This window comes from Chrysochloris asiatica, unplaced genomic scaffold (genome assembly GCF_000296735.1).
Source record: "Chrysochloris asiatica unplaced genomic scaffold, ChrAsi1.0 scaffold00333, whole genome shotgun sequence".
In the NCBI taxonomy this organism is placed as follows: Eukaryota; Metazoa; Chordata; class Mammalia; order Afrosoricida; family Chrysochloridae; genus Chrysochloris; species Chrysochloris asiatica.
Window position 1 is genome coordinate 1,927,931 of NW_006408851.1, and position 18,785 is coordinate 1,946,715.

Sequence of the window (18,785 nt, forward strand, 5' to 3'; positions counted from 1 at the left end):
GAACTGCTGACCTTAAGGTTCGCAGCCCGATTCGTAACCACTACACTACCAGAGCTCCTGTAAGTCCTTAATTGGGGTCTTAAAATATAGAACTTTCATTTTGATGGAGAAAATCTTCCTTTGCTTTTTGAATATGAATGTTAGTCTTTAGGTATTACAAACAGGTCTGTAAGGTATATATTGAGAGAAAAAATCTTAGTGCTTTCTGAAAGTGAAGTCAAGTTAAGGGATGACAGAGTAAAATCATAGCTAGCTAATTATATCACAAGCTTGGTGGATAAAACAAACCTGCTGCAAATTTACAGTTGTAAAGAGCAAACCGTTTTCTACCACTTACACTTTAACACATCCTTACCCTCATGCTTAGAAGTCAACAGTCTTTGTATTTGGATCGATTAGAACAAAACCTTCAGTATTATAGAGAAACCTTGCCCTTTGTAGTAAGTGGAAAGGCAATCATTCAACTTGATAATAAGTTACAGAATGAATATTAACTTATTTTGTGGCAAAATAGTCACTCACTTGTCTTCTCTTTTTTTAATCTAACATAATGTAATGGATGATTCAGAGGTCTGGGTTCTCAGAGAGCCTGAGTCAACAGTCTTCCCGTGCTCTTACTGTCCTTTATTAAACTACTGAGCTATGTTACCTCATATTTTGGTTGTTTTCTAGCCACGGCCAAGTTTAAAAAAAAAAAAAAAGAGGGGAGAGTTTATAATGTTCCATTTCCTCAAGAACCCTGAAAGATAACATAGTCCACAAAGACAATGTTCTACATCCTGCTTTGGCGAATAGTGACTGGGGTCTTAAAAGCTTATGAATGGTCATCTAGGCACCGCTATTGTGTCCAAAGAAAAGAAGAGTGACAAAAATTTAAGATGCACGGAAACAATTAGTCCAGTGGACCACAGGAACATTTGTCCCCATGACCCTGAGACCAGAAGAACTAGATGGTGTCTGACTACCACTACCAATTGCTGTGAAAGGGATCACATTAGAATGGGCAGAATGGGAGAAAAACTGGAATAAAACTCAAAATCATAAAAAAATGTTTTTAAAAAGACCAGACTTACTGGTTGGGCAGAGACTGGTGGAACCCCAAGACTATGGCCTTTGATCACCCTCTAGGTCTGAAACTGAACTCATTATTCCTGACTGTGCCTCAATTTTCAGATAAACAATAGGTAGGACTAAAGGGGGAACGACAGCACTAGTGAGGTATCCACACCATAGAATGGTCACCATTTGGGATCAAAAAGGCATAATTTGTAGAACCACATCAAAACCAGGCAATTACATACTACAAGGTAATTAAATACTATGTGTCTCCTTTAGTCACTACTAATAGAATCTGGAGTCCTACATCTGTAGGATAAGCACTGGACAGCAAGGTTGGTTTAAACTGCAAACTTGGCATTCAAATCCACGAGCAGCTCCTTGGGAATCCTACATAAGGTGGCTATGAGTTGGAACCAACTTGAAGGCACTAATCAACAATCACATCAACAATAGAATCTAATTAATTAATCTGACATTGAAGGTTCACTTCAGGTTTATCTCTGCCAATTTCCCCTCTTCCTATTATCATACATCTGGTTTACCTGTTTTGTACTTCCCTCTCAATTGATACCTTTTTAATTCCCATCTGGAATGTTTCTCTTTTCATTTACAACTAAAAGAAAAGAAAGGAAGGACACTAATGGAACATGGGTGACATTTGATTAAGGTCTGTTGATTAATTGATAATATTGTGTCAAGATCATCAAACTGATCATCAAACTAAGGTGATAGAAGACGTTAACATTTGGGAACCCTGGGTGAGAGGTATGAGAGAACTTTCTATACAATGTTTGAAACTTTTGGGAATTCTAAAATTGTTTAAAAATTAAACATTGTTGTTGTTAGGTGCCATTGAGTTGGCACCAACTCATAGCGACCTTATGCACAGCACAACGAAACATCCTGGGCCAACCTCACTACTGTTGCCACGCTTGAGTCCATCAATGCTGCCACTTGGCCAATCCATCTCACTGAGGGTCTTGCTCTTTTTTCTCTGACCCTCCACCTTACCAAACAAGATATTCTTATATATTTAAATATGTTGTTCTGGTGTGGTGCTGTGGATGAATGTGCCAGACTGCAAAGCCATTTGAACTACATGGTCAGTGGTTCAAGCCCAGCTGCTCCTCAGAAACCCTATACAGGTCGCTATGGGTCGGAACCGACTCGACAGCACTTAACAACAACACAACAACATATTTAAATATCTTTTTACAGCTGCTCCATGGAAACCCTACACAGGGTTGCTATGAGTCAGAACCAACTTGATGGCACTTAACAATATCCATGCATACATACACAGATGGTTGGCAGTTCAAGTTCAACAGCTGCTCCTCAGAAACCCTATACAGGGTTGCTATGGGTCAGAACAGATTCTAAGGCACTTAACAACATATACAGATATTTGCAGCAAATATACAATAATGTATGATGTTAGTTATAGGGGAAATTGGAAGTGGAGGTATGGAAACTTTCTGTACCATCTTTGTAATTTTTCTAAAAATAGTTGTTCTAAAATAAATTTTTTTATAAAGCTCATTTTAGAAAGAGCAAAGAAGAAAACAGCATTTACCTAAGAACAAAGTTCAGAAAGTTGGGAAAAAAGGAGAAACGGAAACAAAACAAAGAAAGTGGGATAAGTGGGATAAGAGGATTGCAAACAATGAAATGAAACGAAATGTATGAGGATTTGTTGAATGTAAACACTGATGCTCTGCTCTCTAAACCTTCACCCAATTCATAATAAAACGTTTTTAAAAAGTAAATAAAAGAACCCTGAAAAAAAAATTGTTTAGCAGAGCTAAGATTCAGCCTATGAGAGTGGCTGCTGAGCACCTGCCCTTTATACCTCTCACGTGGGATTCTAGCTTTCCCTTCTGTGACGCCAAGATTACCGACTCGGTAAAGGGACTTAGGGACCGTCGGTACCGCCACATGTTGGGGCAAGCACAGCAGGGCGTGCCGGAAACCCGGGAGACGGCGCGAGGAGCTCCGCCCTCCTGGGTGGGTCCTAGGCGGTGGGCGGGGAAATGGGCGTGGTTAGCGGCCGCGGGAACCCTAGGCCTGCCCCTCTCCTTACCCCTCCACTTCTCGCCATGGCCCCTGCGCTGTTCCTGGTACCTGCTGCCCTCGCTTCTTTCATCCTTGCCTTTGGCACCGGAGTGGAGTTCGTGCGCTTTACCTCCCTTCGGCCACTTCTTGGAGGGGTCCCGGAGTCTGGTCCCGGTGAGCCGGAGGGACCCGAGGTTGACTTCGGTGTATGGGGGGTGGAGCCGAAGGAGAGGGCGCGCGGGCGGGGCTTGAAGACCAACCAGTGACTGATGGGAAGTCCGGGAGAGGGAACTCTAACGTTGGGATCCCCGAGACGCGGCAGGAGAGGGGACCGCCAGGCTAAATTAGGAACTCGGGGATAAACGGTTTAGATTGATGGGAGAGTGAGGACTGAGGGGGCGGGAAAGAGTGATAAGTAGAAAATTTTAGGAAAAGATCTTTGTGGATAAGACTGTAGAGAAGTGTTTAAAAACGGAAGCATTTGGAGAACTGGAATACGGGACAATCCAGGAGTGGCCTCTCCAGCCCCGCCTTTTATAACTGCCCAAGGTGCGTTGTTGTGTGACCCACACAACAGAAAGAGGTCTGGGGAAGAGAGAAGAAATGGGAATGGAAAAGACCTAGGGAAGCCTGAAGAGGAAGCTGAAGGCTCTTGAAAGCGTGAAAGGACTGGGCCTGAAGCTGGCGGGGATGGGAGGGAAAGAGTTTCCCGCCATCTTCCTGATGTTTTTTGTCCCTTTCTCAACTCCCTCTAGATGTGCGCCAGGGATGGTTGGCGGCCCTGCAAGATCCCAGCATCCTTGCCCCCCTGGCTTGGGATCTGGGGCTCCTGCTACTATTTGTAGGCCAACACAGTCTCATGGCAACTGACACAGTAAAGGCATTGTCATCCCGGTATTTTGGGGTCCTTCAGAGGTCACTGTATGTGACATGCACAGCCCTGGCATTGCAGGTATGGGGACCAGGCAGGCGAATTCTCAAAGGGGACAGAGACACATAACAGTCTGTGGGAGAGATACCCTGGATTTCAGGAGTGTGGGACTTAAACTTAGCCTTCTGATAATATTTGGGTTTAGGAGGAATGCAAGGGTATTCAAGACTCTGATCTCAGCTTGTTTCTCCACAGCACACATCCTACCCTTTATCAAGAAGGGTGTACTTGTCATTCCCCAAGCACAATACATGCATTCTCACCTTTGCAACTTTATGCATGTTGTCTCACTGCCTGGAATCCCCTCCTTAACTCCTCTCAGTCCTACCTGTTCTTCAAAACCCATGCCACTAAGTCTCAAGGGAAAGCTCCCCAGTCAGAACTCCTCTGTCTTCTCCTTGGTGCTTGGCTCAGGTTACTTAACATACATGTCTGGTCATCCCAACCATTCTATAATTCCTAAGGGTAGAGACAGGTCATTCTTACATTCTTGGAACCCCACTTAGCACCCTATATTTGTCAATAATGCTCGTGATGTGGACGGGGGAGAGCTGCAGGCCAATCTGAGGTGGGGCAGCCTCTGGGTCTAGGTCTCTCAAGGGTGAGGTGCCAGGATGGATGCCCAGCCTCTCATCCTTCTCCAGCTATTGATGCGGTATTGGGAACCCGTACCCAGAGGTCCTGTGCTGTGGGAGGCTAGATCTGAGCCATGGGCCACCTGGGTGCCCCTCCTCTGCTTTGTGCTCCACATCATTTCCTGGCTCCTCATCTTCAGTATACTTCTCGTCTTTGACTATGCTGAGCTCATGGGCCTCAAACAGGTAAGGCTGTTTCTCTTTCCAAGGATTTCAATCCTCCCCCTCCAGTGCTCTCTTCCACCATTGCTTTTGACTCCCTTACCTCCCTTTGCTGTCAGACAGTTGTTCCTCAGACCTTCCTCAAAGGCCAGCAATCATGGGCTTCCTGGATCTGGGGAAGATGCATGGGCCAGACAGCAGGGTTAGGGTCCTAACCCTCAGAAAGGAAAGTGCCTGGACCTCAATTCTAGGAAAACAGTGCCTGGGAAAGGAAGGAAAACCAAACCAAACCCACAGCCATCTGGTCGACTCCAACTCATAGGGACCGTGTTTAGGGTTTCCAAGGCTATAATAAGCCTTTAAGGGAGCCAAAAGCTTTAACTTTCTCCGGAGGCACACCTACTGGATTTCAACTGCCAACCTTGTGTTTAGCAGTCCAGTGCTTATCCTACTGCACCACCAGGAGATAGGAGGAAAGAGGAAGCTAAGTTGTGAAAAGGACTTGACTCCATTTCTAAGCTATTCTCCCTCTCCTAGGTGTACTACCATGTTCTGGGGCTGGGAGAGCCGCTTGCCCTGAAATCCCCACGGGCTCTGAGGCTCTTCTCCCATCTGCGCCACCCAGTGTGTGTGGAGCTGCTGACAGTGCTGTGGGTGGTGCCTACTCTGAGCACTGATCGCTTCCTTCTGGCTCTCCTCCTCACCCTCTACCTGGGCCTGGCTCATGGGCTTGACCAGCATGACCTCCGCTACCTGCGTGCCCAACTACAAAGAAAACTTCACCTGCTCTCCCGGCCTCAGGATGGGGATGCTGAGTGAAGAGCTAATTTCTGTTTCCAAGTTCTTCTTCCCCTAGAGTTTTCAGTCCCTTAACATCCAAGTGCTGGCTGCTTCAGCCCACAGTCCCTAATCACTGGACTCTAGGGGCTGACCCTACCCCTACTTGAGATTCCACTCCCTAGGGTCAGACCCATACCCTAAATTTGGAGTTTCAGTCATTGGACTCCAAGGTTCACTCCTCACCAGCCAGGGCCCTGTCTTCTTCCTAAAGAGAGAGCATGAAACTCTTCTGTCCCCTTATCATTTAGGGCTTGAGCTTGAGCCCCCTTCTAGCGTCTCCACAAAGGAAAAGATCCCCTCTTGACCACTTCTCTGGCTCTGTTACTCAGGTATTCCCCATTTTCACAGCTGACTTCCCTCCCAAGATGCTGGACCAAAGTCTGCACGTTTGACTGTAGTGGGCACCCCTCCAAGGCCCACGCCTCGCGGCTCCACCTCCCTAGGCCCCGCCCCTGGGCGCCTTTCCCGGGACTTAGTTGTGGGGATTCTCCAGCTCTTAACTCCAGCACCTTAGGCCTCCCCTGATGTACATGCGCTGCAGGAAAATAAAATTTAACTTAAGTTTTCTACATCTGGCATACAGTCTTCAGTGTCTCTCAGGCTGCAAGACGGTGTTTGGGAGGGAAGGAGAGCAGAGACTGTCCGCACCAAATAAGGATTTGCGTGGCCACCGCGCCCTCTGGCGTCCGCTCGGCGATGACCACTCCCCTCGACACCCACCTCCCCGCCCACCTTCTTCATGCAACCAAGTCCCTCTTCTACCACATTCCCCAATTCTCCCGTGGCAGACTAGAGAACCCATGGGAGTCCTGGTGTGGTGCTGTGGGCTAATGCGCTAGACTGCAAAGTCAGTTGGAACCACAAGGTCAGCAGTTCAAGCTCACCAGCTGATTCTTGGAAACACTATCTAGGGTCGCTATGGGTGGAATCGACTCGAAGACACTTAACAACAGATTAGGGGACCCATGGGAGATAGGTTGATGCTAAAGAGAGTGGGGCTGCGACCTAGGTAGAGAGCTTCCAAAACTGTGGAATGCGCTCCTTTCTTTCCTCCCAACCCATGTAAACAGGGCCGCGGGGCGGCAGGCAGCAGCCCTCGACCCCGCAGCAACAAAGGCTGACCCGGGAAGGCAAAGGCGTGGGGAGGAACAGCAGGAGAGATGGGAAGGGCGGGTCCAACTCCGAGCAGCTGCAGCTTCCTCCCCAAGTCCCTCGAGGGGCCTGAGTCACTGACCACCGCCCTGGGTCGGCAAACTAGGGGTGGGGGTCTGGTCACCTAGGCTCTCCGGGGCTACGGGGAGGAGGGACGCGAGGGGCCTGAGTCACTGACCACCGCCCTGGGTCGGCAAACTAGGGGTGGGGGTCTGGTCACCTAGGCTCTCCGGGGCTACGGGGAGGAGGGACGGTGGCCCCTGATGACAGAGCACGAACAGTCAGGAGTTCTGACGAGAAGAGTGGAGTCCCGGCTCGAAGACCCGCAGCTGGGTCTAGGGGAGCGAGGCTCCACCCCCTCCTCGGACTCCGCCCAGCGCCCCCTTCTCACTCCCCATTGTTCTCAGACAAAGCGGTCGCCGCCCCCCGCCCGGCCCCCTGGTCCCTGTCTCCGTCCCTCCTCTTCTGATCCCTCTTTCCCTCCTCCTCCCCTCCCTCCCATCTCCGGATCTCCCTCGCTGTCTCTCCTCCTCTTCCTCTCTCCTCCTCTCTGGACGCCAGGCTCTTCTGCACCCCCTCCCCCAGGGCCCCGCTGCGCGTGAGTTGACTGAGGGGCTTCAGACTTGGGGAGGGGTGTTCTCCTTTTGCCGGTCCCTGCTCCCATCCCGGTCCCGGTCCTTGGGCTGTCTCTTCTTTGTGCCGAGATTGTGCGGTCAGAGCGGGGAGGGGATGGCCGCCTAGGTTGGGGTTCCCTAGTGGAGAGCCAGGACCTGGGCACAGGACTCGTGGGCTCTAGAGAAAAGAGGTGTGGAGCCTGACCTCGGCACATCTGAGTCCTGGGAGACAGCTAGTAAGGGAGGCAGGCGGGGTGCCGGGACAAAGTGGGGGTGGACGCCTGGTTCTGGGAACGTGCTGGCAATCTAAGCTCCCGGGTTCCAAGCGTCCCTGGGGAGGGTATTTCCCTTGACCCGCCTTAGGGGCGGAGTGTGGGGCGGGGAGGTGGGGGCTGGGGAACTGGAGGGGCGTGGCCGAGCAGCGCTGGAAGGGGAGCCGGGAGCCCAGAGCCCTGAAGACCCGCTGCTGCGCGCCGGGCTGCAGCTACGGCACTCCCTTTCCCTTCACCCCATCACTTCCCCTTCTCCCCTGGACCTCTTCCCTCTCTAACCCCTCATCACCTTCCCGACACCCCCCAGGTCTCTTCGTCCCATCCCCAGCGCGACTTTCTGACCTCCCTTCCCACTCTCACCTCCCCTGGGGTAGCGGTGAGGCAGCCTCGCCTGAACCTGGGCTGCTTTTCTTCCTTCTCTCCCCTCTCACATCTTTGGGACAGTGTCTAAGACTTCTTCACTCTGTGTTGCCAATTCTAAGTCCTTCCTCTTTTCCCTGAATCTGGACTCTTCCTCTCATCTCACATCCCGCAACGCATCCCCACCCCCAACTTGGCGCTTATCTTTTCTCTTCACTTGCCCAGCTTTCCCTTCTTCTGCACCCCCTTCTCCCTCTTTCCCCTTGTCCTCACCTGAGCTAGCTCCTGTCTGTCTCCCACTGACCCCTCCACTTCCTCTCCCCTCACACCCGGTCTCACCCCCTGAGCTTGTCTTACCAACCTCTCTTCTTCCTGTCCTCTGTCCCCAGCCTTACCCCAAGGCAACCATGGCCACCATCCCAGACTGGAAACTCCAGCTGCTAGCCCGGCGCCGGCAGGAGGAGGCAGCAGTGCGTGGCCGGGAAAAGGCTGAGCTAGAGCGCTTGTCCCAGATGCCAGCCTGGAAGCGGGGACTCTTGGAACGCCGCAGGGCCAAGCTTGGGCTGTCCGCTGGAGAACCTAGCTCTGTGCCGGAGACTGTAGAGGCTGGACCGCCAGACCGGGACGAGTCAGCTGTCCTCCTGGAGGCCATTGGGCCAGTGCACCAGAACCGATTCATTAGGCAGGAGCGGCAGCAGCGGAGTGAAGAGTTTCTTATAGAGAGAAGGCCTGGGCCACTCGAGGCAAGGGAGCGAAGACCCAGCCCTGGGGAGACTCAGGATCAGAGCCCCAAGGGACAAGAGTTAAAAGAAGAGAGGCTCAGTCTTTGGGAGACAGCAGAGAAGAGCCTGGGTATAGGCAGAGCCCGAGAGTCTAGCCCCAGACCGTTAGAGGCTCGGAACTGGAGGCCATTGCCGAAAGAACTAGGAGACTGGAGCTCCGGACAGTCAGAGACACGGAAATGGAGGCCGAGCCCTGGAGAGACTCCAGAGTGGAGTGTGAGACTGGCAGAACCTCAAGAACAAAGTCCCAGGAGGACAGAGGTGATGGAAAGTAGACTGAGCCCAGGGGAGTCGGGTACCCAGAAGACAGGCCTGACTGAGGCCCATAAATGGAGGCCTGACTGTGGAGAGTATCAGGAACAGAGTTCAGTACAGCTGGGGACATCGCAGTGGAGGCCAAGTTCAGGAGAGGAAAGCAAAGACTTCTTGGAAGAATGTGGGAAAAGAAAAGAGAGACCAATTCCAGGACTGGCTTCAAAAGAGATTACAGAGCTATCAGAGACCCTGACCAGGGAGGCCCAAGACAACAGCACCGGAGAAGTGGAGACAGCAAAGCAGAGGTCCAACCTAGAGGAGGAGAGTGAGAGGGGCTTGAGGCTGACCGAAGGGTGGAAATGGACCCTGAATTCTGGGAAGGTGCGAGAATGGACACCCAGGGACATAGAGACTCAAAATCAGAAACCAGACCCTTCTAGGTCTTCAGAGAATCAACTGGGGCCTCCTGGGGTAGCGTCTGGAGAAGCGGAGGCTGAGGAGGAGGAGGCAGGGGTTCAGGGCAGTCCTCTGAGCGCCCTGCAGAACCGCTACTCTGTGCCCTCCCCCATTCCACCAGAGGACGCTGGGACCGGAGGCCCTCGACTACAGGAAGAGGAAGCAGTGGAACTCCGGCCCCCACCACCAGCCCCTCTGTCTCCCCAACCCCCAGCCCCACCTGTCCCCCAGTCCCCTGGGGATCCCCTCATGAGCCGTCTCTTCTATGGGGTGAAGGCAGGGCCAGGGGTAGGGGGGCCCCGCCGCAGCGGACACACCTTCACCGTCAACCCCCGGCGGTTTGTGCCCCCTGTAGCCCCAGACACTCCAGCTGGCCCTACCACAGCTGATGTTGCAGTCCCGGGGACTGGGAAGAAGCGGTACCCGACTGCCGAAGAGATTTTGGTTCTGGGGGGCTACCTCCGACTCAGCCGCAGCTGTCTTGTCAAGGGGTCCCCCGAAAAGCACCACAAACAGGTAGGAGAGCAGTCAAGCCAGCCTTCTTCAGAACTCACTCGCCAGTTCTCTCTGGCCACCAGTCTTTCTCTCATTTTTATACCCCTGTATTCTTGTCTCCCTCTATTCTTTCTTGTACATTCCTGCTACCACCCTTCCTCTCTCTGCACACACACCCTTTCTTCCCGCTGCCCTCCTGTTCCATTCATTTCTGAGCCCTGAGGAGCCTGTTTCTGGGTGTGTCTCCCAGGGTGTGCCCAGGCTGCGCTTTCTGCCTTTCTTTTGGGCTCCGAGTTCTTCACCCCATTGCTTTCCTCTGAGGCTGTGGCCCAACCCAGCCCATCTGGTGGGCAACTTGAGCTGAGGCCGACAATCCTGGATTGGCCAGCATGAACACAGTTATACTTTTAGAAGGGACAGAATGTCGGGGCAGGAAGTTTGGAGATGCAGAGGGGATAAGAAATGGCAGGGAGGTGCTGTGGGAGGAAGGTCTCCTGGCCCCAAGGAAGAGGGGGGGCAGAGCTGAATGGTGACATCCAAAGAGAGTAAAGGGAGGGCTGGAACAGGGCTGAGGAATGGAGCAGAAAGCAGAGAGAAGGCTTTTGAACCCTGAGTCTGCCCCCTGGGAGAGATACACAGAGGCCATTTGAAGTAGGTGACCTCAGGGTTACACACCCCCAGCTGAGCCACTGCTTTAGACAGTGCTCCCTTCTCTCTTGGGACAAGAAAAGCCTTCTCCTCTTCCAAAATCCCCCACCCCTTACTCCCCTAGCCTTCTTCTCTGGACTTCCCCTCCCTTTCAGAACTGGCACAGCAGTTGGCAATTGGTTTTCCCCTCTCTTCCTGCCACCCTGGCCTCTCTCTCCCCTTGGGGTGGAAAAACAGAAGTGAATTTGGAGGTACAGTGCTAAAGGCCAGGAGGGCTGCGGAGTACCATTGGAGTTGGAGACTGGAATGGGGGACTGAGACCTAGGCTGATAAAAGTCAGAGATTAGATTGAAAAAGGATTTAGGGGAAGTGAGAACAACCAGGCCCACTCTCTCCCTGGCCCTAGTCCAACTCCCTCTATAGACATACCAACCAGTCCTCAGCTTGAGAATCTCTAGGGGAAGAGGTTCCATGCTCAGACATGTCAGACTCAGACGTCTCTGCAGCTGACATAGCAGGAACAGGAAGCAGTAGACTCTGACCACCACCAAGCAGCCCCCTGGGGATAACCTATAAATGATCCTGAACACTGGGAAGCCCTTTCTGTCTTCCAGTCTGTACCCTACATGCTACATCCTAAGATCTGTTTTTCATGTCATAAGAGTCAGTGGGAAACCACAGGGACTAAAGATCTGGGCTAAGCTTGGAGATCACTTGGCCCCCAGATACATCTTTCACATATCTCTTAAACTCCCATCTCTGAGACCTCTGACTGCTATCAACCCTACCCCTTAAGGCCATGGACATGCAAAGATTATCAAGGGGAGATGTTCAGAAAGGTTGCTTCCTAGTAAAATCAGCTTGGGTCTTTGAGAGGAAGAGAAAGGAGGCTCAAAGCTTTGGGCTGCAAAGTATGGTGTCCATTCGACGAGAATCAGAAGCTTGTGCAGAGCAGGGATGGCCTGGGTCAGGGAGTATGGGAGCCGGAAGCAGAGCGGCCAAACAGGAAGCCTGGCATGGGGGCCCGGAAGGCTAGTGGAGCTGCCTGGGGAAGGCTGGGCTGCGGGCCTGCCAGAACTGTGCTCAGGATGTGGTGAGAGAATAAGGAAGCAGCCACCAGGGGCGGGGGGGTGGAGAAGAAGCAGCACACAGTTTCCTAGACCCAGACACCTCACCCTTCCGCCCTCTTTCATGCCTTCTCTGCTCTCAATTTTCTCATCAGGACTAGCGGTAGCTGACCCAGCGCCTTCCTAACCCACTGACTCCCACCCCCTGCCTTCCTTAAATAACTGCTATTGCAGGCTAATTCCATCAAACTGATCTTTGCCATCCAGAGAGAAATCCCAGCTCTGCCAGCCACTAGGGATATCTCTGAGACACCAGCCCCTCCCCTTGCTGGCACCCTTGTGACCTTATATAGCTGATGGGAGAGGATCTAGTGAGTCACCCCCTGCCCACTCCCATGCAAGCTATGCATTCCTGAGAAGCCTTGTCAGAAGTTTGGGGGGTGGGGGGGTGAGGGAAGCAGCAGGGGCAGGGTACGGGAGAGACAGACATAAACTGAGAGCAAATCAAAGACATCTTTCTTCAGCAAGTTGTTAAGTGCCGTCGAGTCAGTTCCAACTCATAGCGACCCCGTATAGGGTTTCCAAGGAGAGCTAGTGAGCTTCAACCTCCGACCTTGCGGTTCAAACTGACCTTGCAGTCCAGCACATTAACCCGCAGTGCCACAGATGACAAATAGAGACTGGGAAGCCCTTCGTGTCCTCCAGTCCATATCCTACGCTACATCCTAAGATCTAGTTTTCATGTCATAAGAGTCAGTGGGGGAAAAAAGTCAGTGGGAAACCACAGGGACTAAAGATCTGGGCTAAGCTTGGAGATCATTTAGTTCCCAGATGCATCTTCATGTACCTCTTAAGCTCCCATCCCTGAGACCTCTGACTTCTAACTGCTACCAACCCAAGCCCCTTAAGGCCACGCACATGAAAAGATTATCCAGAAGAGATGTTCAGAAAGACCACTTCCTACTTAAGTCAGCGTGTGTCTTTGAGAGGAAGAGAAAAGAGGCCCAAAATCTTCTTTCTGACAAAACCAAACCAAACACTTCATCAAATTCTGACTCATAGCGACCAATGTGTGACAGAGTAGAACTGTCCCATACAGTTGTTTTGTTCGTAATCTTTATGAAAGTGGATTGTCAGGGCTTTCTGTCCTCCAGTCCGTATCCTACACACTACGTCCTAAGAGGGTGCTGCCGGGTGGGCTCATAACCACCAACGTTTAGGTTAACACCACCCAGAGGCCTTTGCTATCCCAAAAGTGGATATGAAAAGGAGACAGAAGTGGATTCCCAGAGTTTTGGACAAATCTGTCAGTTCATCAGAAATGGTCCTTTTCAAGAAACGGATGTGTGGAGTTTAGTTACCATCACTTGATTTGCCTAGCAGTTTTACTAACATGGACTGGGAGTCAAGTGCACCTTGTTTTCTCAACTATGGTCCTCTCTCTGTTGGGATCTCATCAGAGGCCTGGATGAACCCTTATCTTCTTGTAGCTACGTCCAAGCTTTGCATGACTCATCTCACAAACACTGATTAAACATCTACTATGTGCAAAGCACTTTTCTAGATGCTGGGAATATGTCATCAACGACACAGACAAAAATTCCTGCCCTCTGGCTGGCTGGATAGGAACAAGCAGATAGCAAGGGTAGTAAATAAATTCTTTAGAAGGTTTTGTTGTTGTTAAGTGCTGTTGAGTCGATTCCGACCCATAGCGACCCTGCACAGGGTTTTCGAGGCTGTAAATCTTTACAGGAGCAGAAAACCTCATCTTTCTCCCACGGGACAGCAGGTAGTTGCGAACTGCTGACCTTAAGGTTTACAGCCTGATTTGTAACCACTACACTACCAGAGCTCCTTTAGAAGGTAGTGGTTTAAAAAAGAGAGAGAATGACAGAGTAAAGGTAAATGGAACCTAAAAGGCCAGATTGGGAAGAATAAATATGGCAACCAGATCATGGGATGATTGGGAGGGAGAGCCTCATGGGAATTATCTATTTGAGGTAGTGCATAGGCCCTCAGGTGGAAGTATACCTGGTGGGCTTGGAGGAAATCAAGGCTAAAATGGCTGGAGCCAGGGAAGAGACCAGGGCCAGGAGAGAGGGGATCTGAGGGCCATGGTCAGGCTTCTGGCATTTGTTTTGAGGTGAGGAGACATGGGAAGACTTGAAGTAACATCATTCCTGAGCTCCAGCTTCCCATGGAGACCCAGCTGTCCCATCTCACACAGCCCTGTGCAAATCACCTGTCCAGCCACCCTCTTGGCTTCTCTCTATCTTCACCTTAGTCCATGCAGATTTAGGAGTATCAGATTCCAGCCCACTTTCCTAAATTGACTCCAGGGAAGGCCTGAGTAGATCATCTGGCCCTAATCCCTGGAAAGAGTTAATCCCCACCCCCCTGAGCTTCTTAGGAGGGCAAAGGCAGTAGCAACAGCTGGGGCTCAGCCTGCCCTTGGATGGTGTTTAGGAAGCATTTCCTGCCCGCTCCAGATTTCTTCTCTGGCCTTTTGCCTCTATCTTTGATTATCCCTCTCTGCCCTGGTCACCTCACACTTTCACCTTTCAGGCACTCAGAGAGTTCATGTCCTTGATGTGTTGGAGGGATGGTCTGCTGCTTCCCCTGGGACTTATTGTTGGTTTCCCCTCACCCCAGATCCTCTTTGCCCTGGATCTATTCCAGACATAGAAGAGGAGTGAGGGCCAAGGGTCTGAAGGCATGGAAAGCAATGCCCAGCTTTTTGCCTGAGACTCCCTCTCATTCCACCTCTTTCCCACTTGGTCAACTCAAATCTCACCTCTGGGAAGCTTTCTGGATTTCTCTCAGGGTGCCCTGCAACTTTGTGCTGATCATAGGATTTCTTTCTATGCATTTAAATTTTATTCTTTTTTAAATGTTTTATTGTAAATTATGTGATCGTTTACATGGGAGAACATTAGTTTTACATTCATCCTAGCCTATATTGTTTCATTGCCATGGTTACAATCCTCCATGCATTATCAACCAACCAAAGGGTATACCCTACAAGCCTCTTCCCTCCTCCCACCCCCAGTCATCAGCACACAGCCCCTCTCCCTCTCTGGGTCTGAAGTCCCCAGTCATCATCTCTGCTTCCATGTCTGGCGCCACTGATTCTCTGGGTAGGGCCCCGCTCTCTGCTCTTCTCCCTTGATGGTCCCAGGGACCTCTGCTCCAAGACTGAAAAGTTAATCACTCCCCTCCTTGCTACATAACCTCTACCTTTACATTTCCAACCCTCGCAATCAGTTCTGATAACAATTATTCACTATTGTATCACAAGAGACCAATCCGCATTTCCTTTCATCAGCCCCACCCAGACAGATTAGATACTACTCAGTGGAGATTCTACCTTCCTCCACGCCCTCTGGATCTAGGTTCCCTCTTGAAAGTTTGTAAGCCAGTCACTTCTTGCCTTTGTATTACCCCAACTTTGAGTAGCCAATGTCTAAGTTGCCCATCCCTGTCTACTCTGTGTATGGAGGGGGTGGGAATGATCCTCACTGTAAAGACTTGTTCCCTCTTTTGAGATACTGCATCTATAAGTGTAGGTCAGGTTCATCATATTGTATGAGATTACTCTTTTTTTCCTCTTCTAGCTGAACTCTGATCATCCTAGTCATTGAAGCCAGGTCAAGTGGGTATTATCTGCAAGTGTGGGTGTTCTTGTATAAACTCATTTTTACCACTCTGCTGCCTACACTCCGAAAAGCAGGGACCTTGGTCCAGTATTACTTCTGCCTCAGCAGCCCTGCCAGAACACAGGCTGAAGTCTGTGGGTTTTGAAATGATGTGACTGAAGAGGGGAAATCTGGGATTGGAGAACCAGTATCAAACGGGAAGCTGGATGGCAGTGTGGCTGGGGAGGGGACAGTCAGCATAGCGCCCCCAGCCTAGTCCCTTCCCATCTCCCACCTGCATTTTAACTGGCTGACCTCATCTCCTTCCCTTTCTCTCACTCAGCTCAAGATCTCCTTCAGTGAGACAGCCCTAGAGACAACGTACCAGTACCCTTCTGAGAGCTCTGTGCTGGAGGAGCTGGGGCCAGAGCCAGAGCCCCCCAGTGCCCCCCACCCCCCATCAGCCCAGCCAGATGAGGAGGAGGATGAGGAGGAGCTGCTGCTTCTGCAAAGGGAACTCCAGGGCGGGCTCCGCACGAAGGCCCTGATAGTGGGTGAGTGAGACTTTGCTGGTCTAAGGGTGCCCCCTGGTGTTGGGGGCTGACACTGCAACCCAGGAGGGAAAGGAAAACCAAAAAATTAAACCCTGTTGCTTTCTAGCTGATTCAGAACAATAGTAACCCTATAGGACAGAGTTGTTGTTGCTGTTATTGTTAAATGCTGTCAAGCTGGACCCGACTCATAGTGACCCTGTATAGGGTTTCCAAGGAGTAGATGGTGAATTGGAACCACCAACCTTGCAATTCAAACCAAGGGTAGAATAGCCCAATTGGATTTTCAAGGCTATAATCTTTACAAAAGATTGTATTCTTTCACCATACTTATTCAACCTGTATGCTGAGCAAATAATCCGAGAAGCTGGGTTCTATGAAGAAAAACGTGGCATCAGAATTGGAGGAAGATTCATTAACAACCTGTGATATCAGCAACCTTAATTGCAGAAAGTGAAGAGGACTTAAAAGATTTACTGATAAAGATCAAAGACCACAGCCTTTGGTATGGATTGCATTTCAATGTAAAGAAAACAAAAGAATCCTCACCACTGGACCAGTAAACCAGTAAACAACATTCTTATCAACAGAGAAAAGATTGAAGTTGTCAAGGACTTCATTCTTCTTGCATCAACTATCAACACTCACAGAAGCAGCAGTGAAGAAATCAAAGGACGCATAGCATTAGGCAAATCTGCTGCACAAGACCTTTTTATTTAAAGTGTTGTAAAGCAAAGATGTCAGCTTGAGGACTAAGGTGCGCCTGACCCAAGCCATGGTATTTTCAATAACCTCATGTGCATGCGAAAGCTGGGCAGTGAATAAGGAAAACCATAGAATTGATGCTTTTGAGTTATGGTGTTGGAGGAGAATATTGAAAGTGCCGTAGGCTGCCAAAAGAACCAACAGATATATGTTGGAAGAAGTGCAGCCAGAGTGCTCCTTGGAGGCCAGGATGGCCAAACTTCCTCTCTCATACTTCAGACATATTGTCAGGAGGGACTAGTCACTGGAGAAGGATATCATGTTTGGCAAGGTGGAGGGTCAGAGAAAAAGAGGAAGACCCCCAGCGAGATGGATTGGCAAAGTGGCAGCATCAGTGGGTTCAAGTGTGGTAACAACTGTGAGGTTGTCCTACGATCAGGCAGTGTTTTGTTCTGCTGTGCATAGGGTTGCTATGAATCAGTACCAACTCGATGGCACCTAACAACAACAACAATCTTTCCAAAGGATGTAAGATAAGCATTCCACCATAAGTTCGGTTTGAATCGTAAGGTCAGCAATTCAAACCTACCAGCCTCCCCTCGGAAATCCTACACAGGGTCGATATGAGTCGGAACCAATTCAACGGCACTTAACAACAACAACAACCTCTCCCAGTGGTGTTACTGTGAAATTCACTATAAGAATGCCTGAGGGAAGCTCTGGTGACACAAACAATTACATATTCAGCTGCTAACTGAAAGGCTTAGTGTTTGAACCCATCCAGCGGCTTCTCAGGAGAAAAATTTGGTGACTCACTTCCATAAAGATTATTGCCAAGAAAGCCCTCTGAGGCAATGCAACCTTATTACATTAGCTCACTGTACTGGAAAATGACTCCACAGCCCTGAACCATAGCCTGGAACAGAATACAAGCTAGATGAGTGATGGCTGGTGTTCCTGGTAGTATGAGCAAGATATTACAGGATTTCCTAGATGCCAACTGTCTTTTCAGCTTGCGGTGGGGAGGGCGGGAGACCAGGGCCCTCACTCATTTGCTGTCATAATTGCCTCCTCTTGCACAGATGAGTCCTGCCGGAGGTGACCCTCTCCCCACAAGGGGAAGATAATTCTGTCCTCCTTCCCAGAATTGAAGATCCTGGAGCTTAGAAGATCCTAAGAAGACAGGCCCTGAAAATGAGTGTGGCAGGGAAGGACAACTAGCATCTCCCAGCTTGCTTTTCTCGTCCTGTTTTCCAGGGCAGAGCCAATTGCCCAACTTCACCCCGAACCCAAGGTCCCTGGTATGTGTCAAATGTGCTGGTGCATCTAGGTGATCCAAGAATGAGTCCCAAGCCCTGAAGAGAAGTACAGAGCCCACCGGGTGTGTGTGAAAATGGAGCATTCCCCCCATCTACATGGGAGGGGACGCAGTCCCCACAGCCTTCCTTAGCTCCCCACCACCCCCAGTGTACTCTCAGGATTTAAGCACTCATCTTTCTCTCTGGGAGGCCTGGCCTTCATTTTGATCCCTAGATCACCTTTGTGTTTACAGCCCATTTCCTCTTCTGACCACTGCCTGGTTTACAAGCCCCACCAGCTCCCAGCTCCACGCTGCCAAAACCCTAGGTTTACAAGCCACGCCCACTCCCCCTGCAATGAGTTGGGAGTGGCTTGAGGTGTAACCCCACCCACTTTTGCTCAGTATTAATGTACCTGTTTTCCCCCAGAGGGAAGGCTGGGAATCTTGACTTTGTACTCCCAGACAGTTATTTAATTCTGTTCACCTAGTACTTCACATTGAATTGAATTGTAGGAGTGTGGGGTGACAAAGGAAGCACCTCTCCTCTCTCCTTCCTTATCAGTTGTGGTTTTGTTTTTTAACTTTCCATAATAAAATGGAGCTTTCTCCAACTCTCCTGCTGCACCTTTTCTTTGTTGTCATTGTTGTTGTTAAGTGCCATCCAGTCGGTTCTGACTCAAGGTGAACCTGTATGGGGTTTCCGAGGAGCAGCTGGTGGGTTTGGCCTGTGAACCTTTTCTTTAGAGGGAAAAAAGTGTATATGGAGGGAAGGCTCTGGGTTCCTCATTCCCAGCCTCTCTCATCTTCCTATTGG

At 50.3% G+C, this 18,785-nt stretch overlaps 2 protein-coding genes across 4 annotated transcripts; both read left to right on the top strand.

The window, feature by feature from the left end:
- The first annotated feature begins 2,999 nt into the window (after positions 1–2,999).
- NRM (nurim (nuclear envelope membrane protein)) lies at positions 3,000–5,658 on the top strand. 3 transcript variants are annotated; one of them, XM_006875629.1, is made up of 4 exons: positions 3,000–3,285; positions 3,867–4,063; positions 4,669–4,863; positions 5,377–5,658. In XM_006875629.1, the coding sequence occupies exons 1-4, from the start codon at positions 3,090–3,092 to the stop codon at positions 5,656–5,658; spliced, it is 870 nt and encodes a 289-aa protein (XP_006875691.1). In that variant the 5' UTR covers positions 3,000–3,089. The 3 variants fall into 3 exon arrangements, with proteins under 3 accessions (XP_006875691.1, XP_006875692.1, XP_006875693.1); XM_006875630.1 differs by having other exon boundaries at positions 3,144–3,285; positions 4,687–4,863; XM_006875631.1 differs by lacking the exon at positions 4,669–4,863 and having other exon boundaries at positions 3,156–3,285.
- Positions 5,659–8,472: 2,814 nt separating this feature from the next.
- PPP1R18 (protein phosphatase 1, regulatory subunit 18) lies at positions 8,473–17,773 on the top strand. Its single transcript, XM_006875632.1, has 3 exons — positions 8,473–10,086; positions 15,759–15,969; positions 17,754–17,773. Exons 1-3 carry the CDS (start codon positions 8,485–8,487, stop codon positions 17,771–17,773), a joined length of 1,833 nt encoding a protein of 610 aa, XP_006875694.1. The 5' UTR covers positions 8,473–8,484.
- The last annotated feature ends 1,012 nt before the right edge of the window (positions 17,774–18,785 follow it).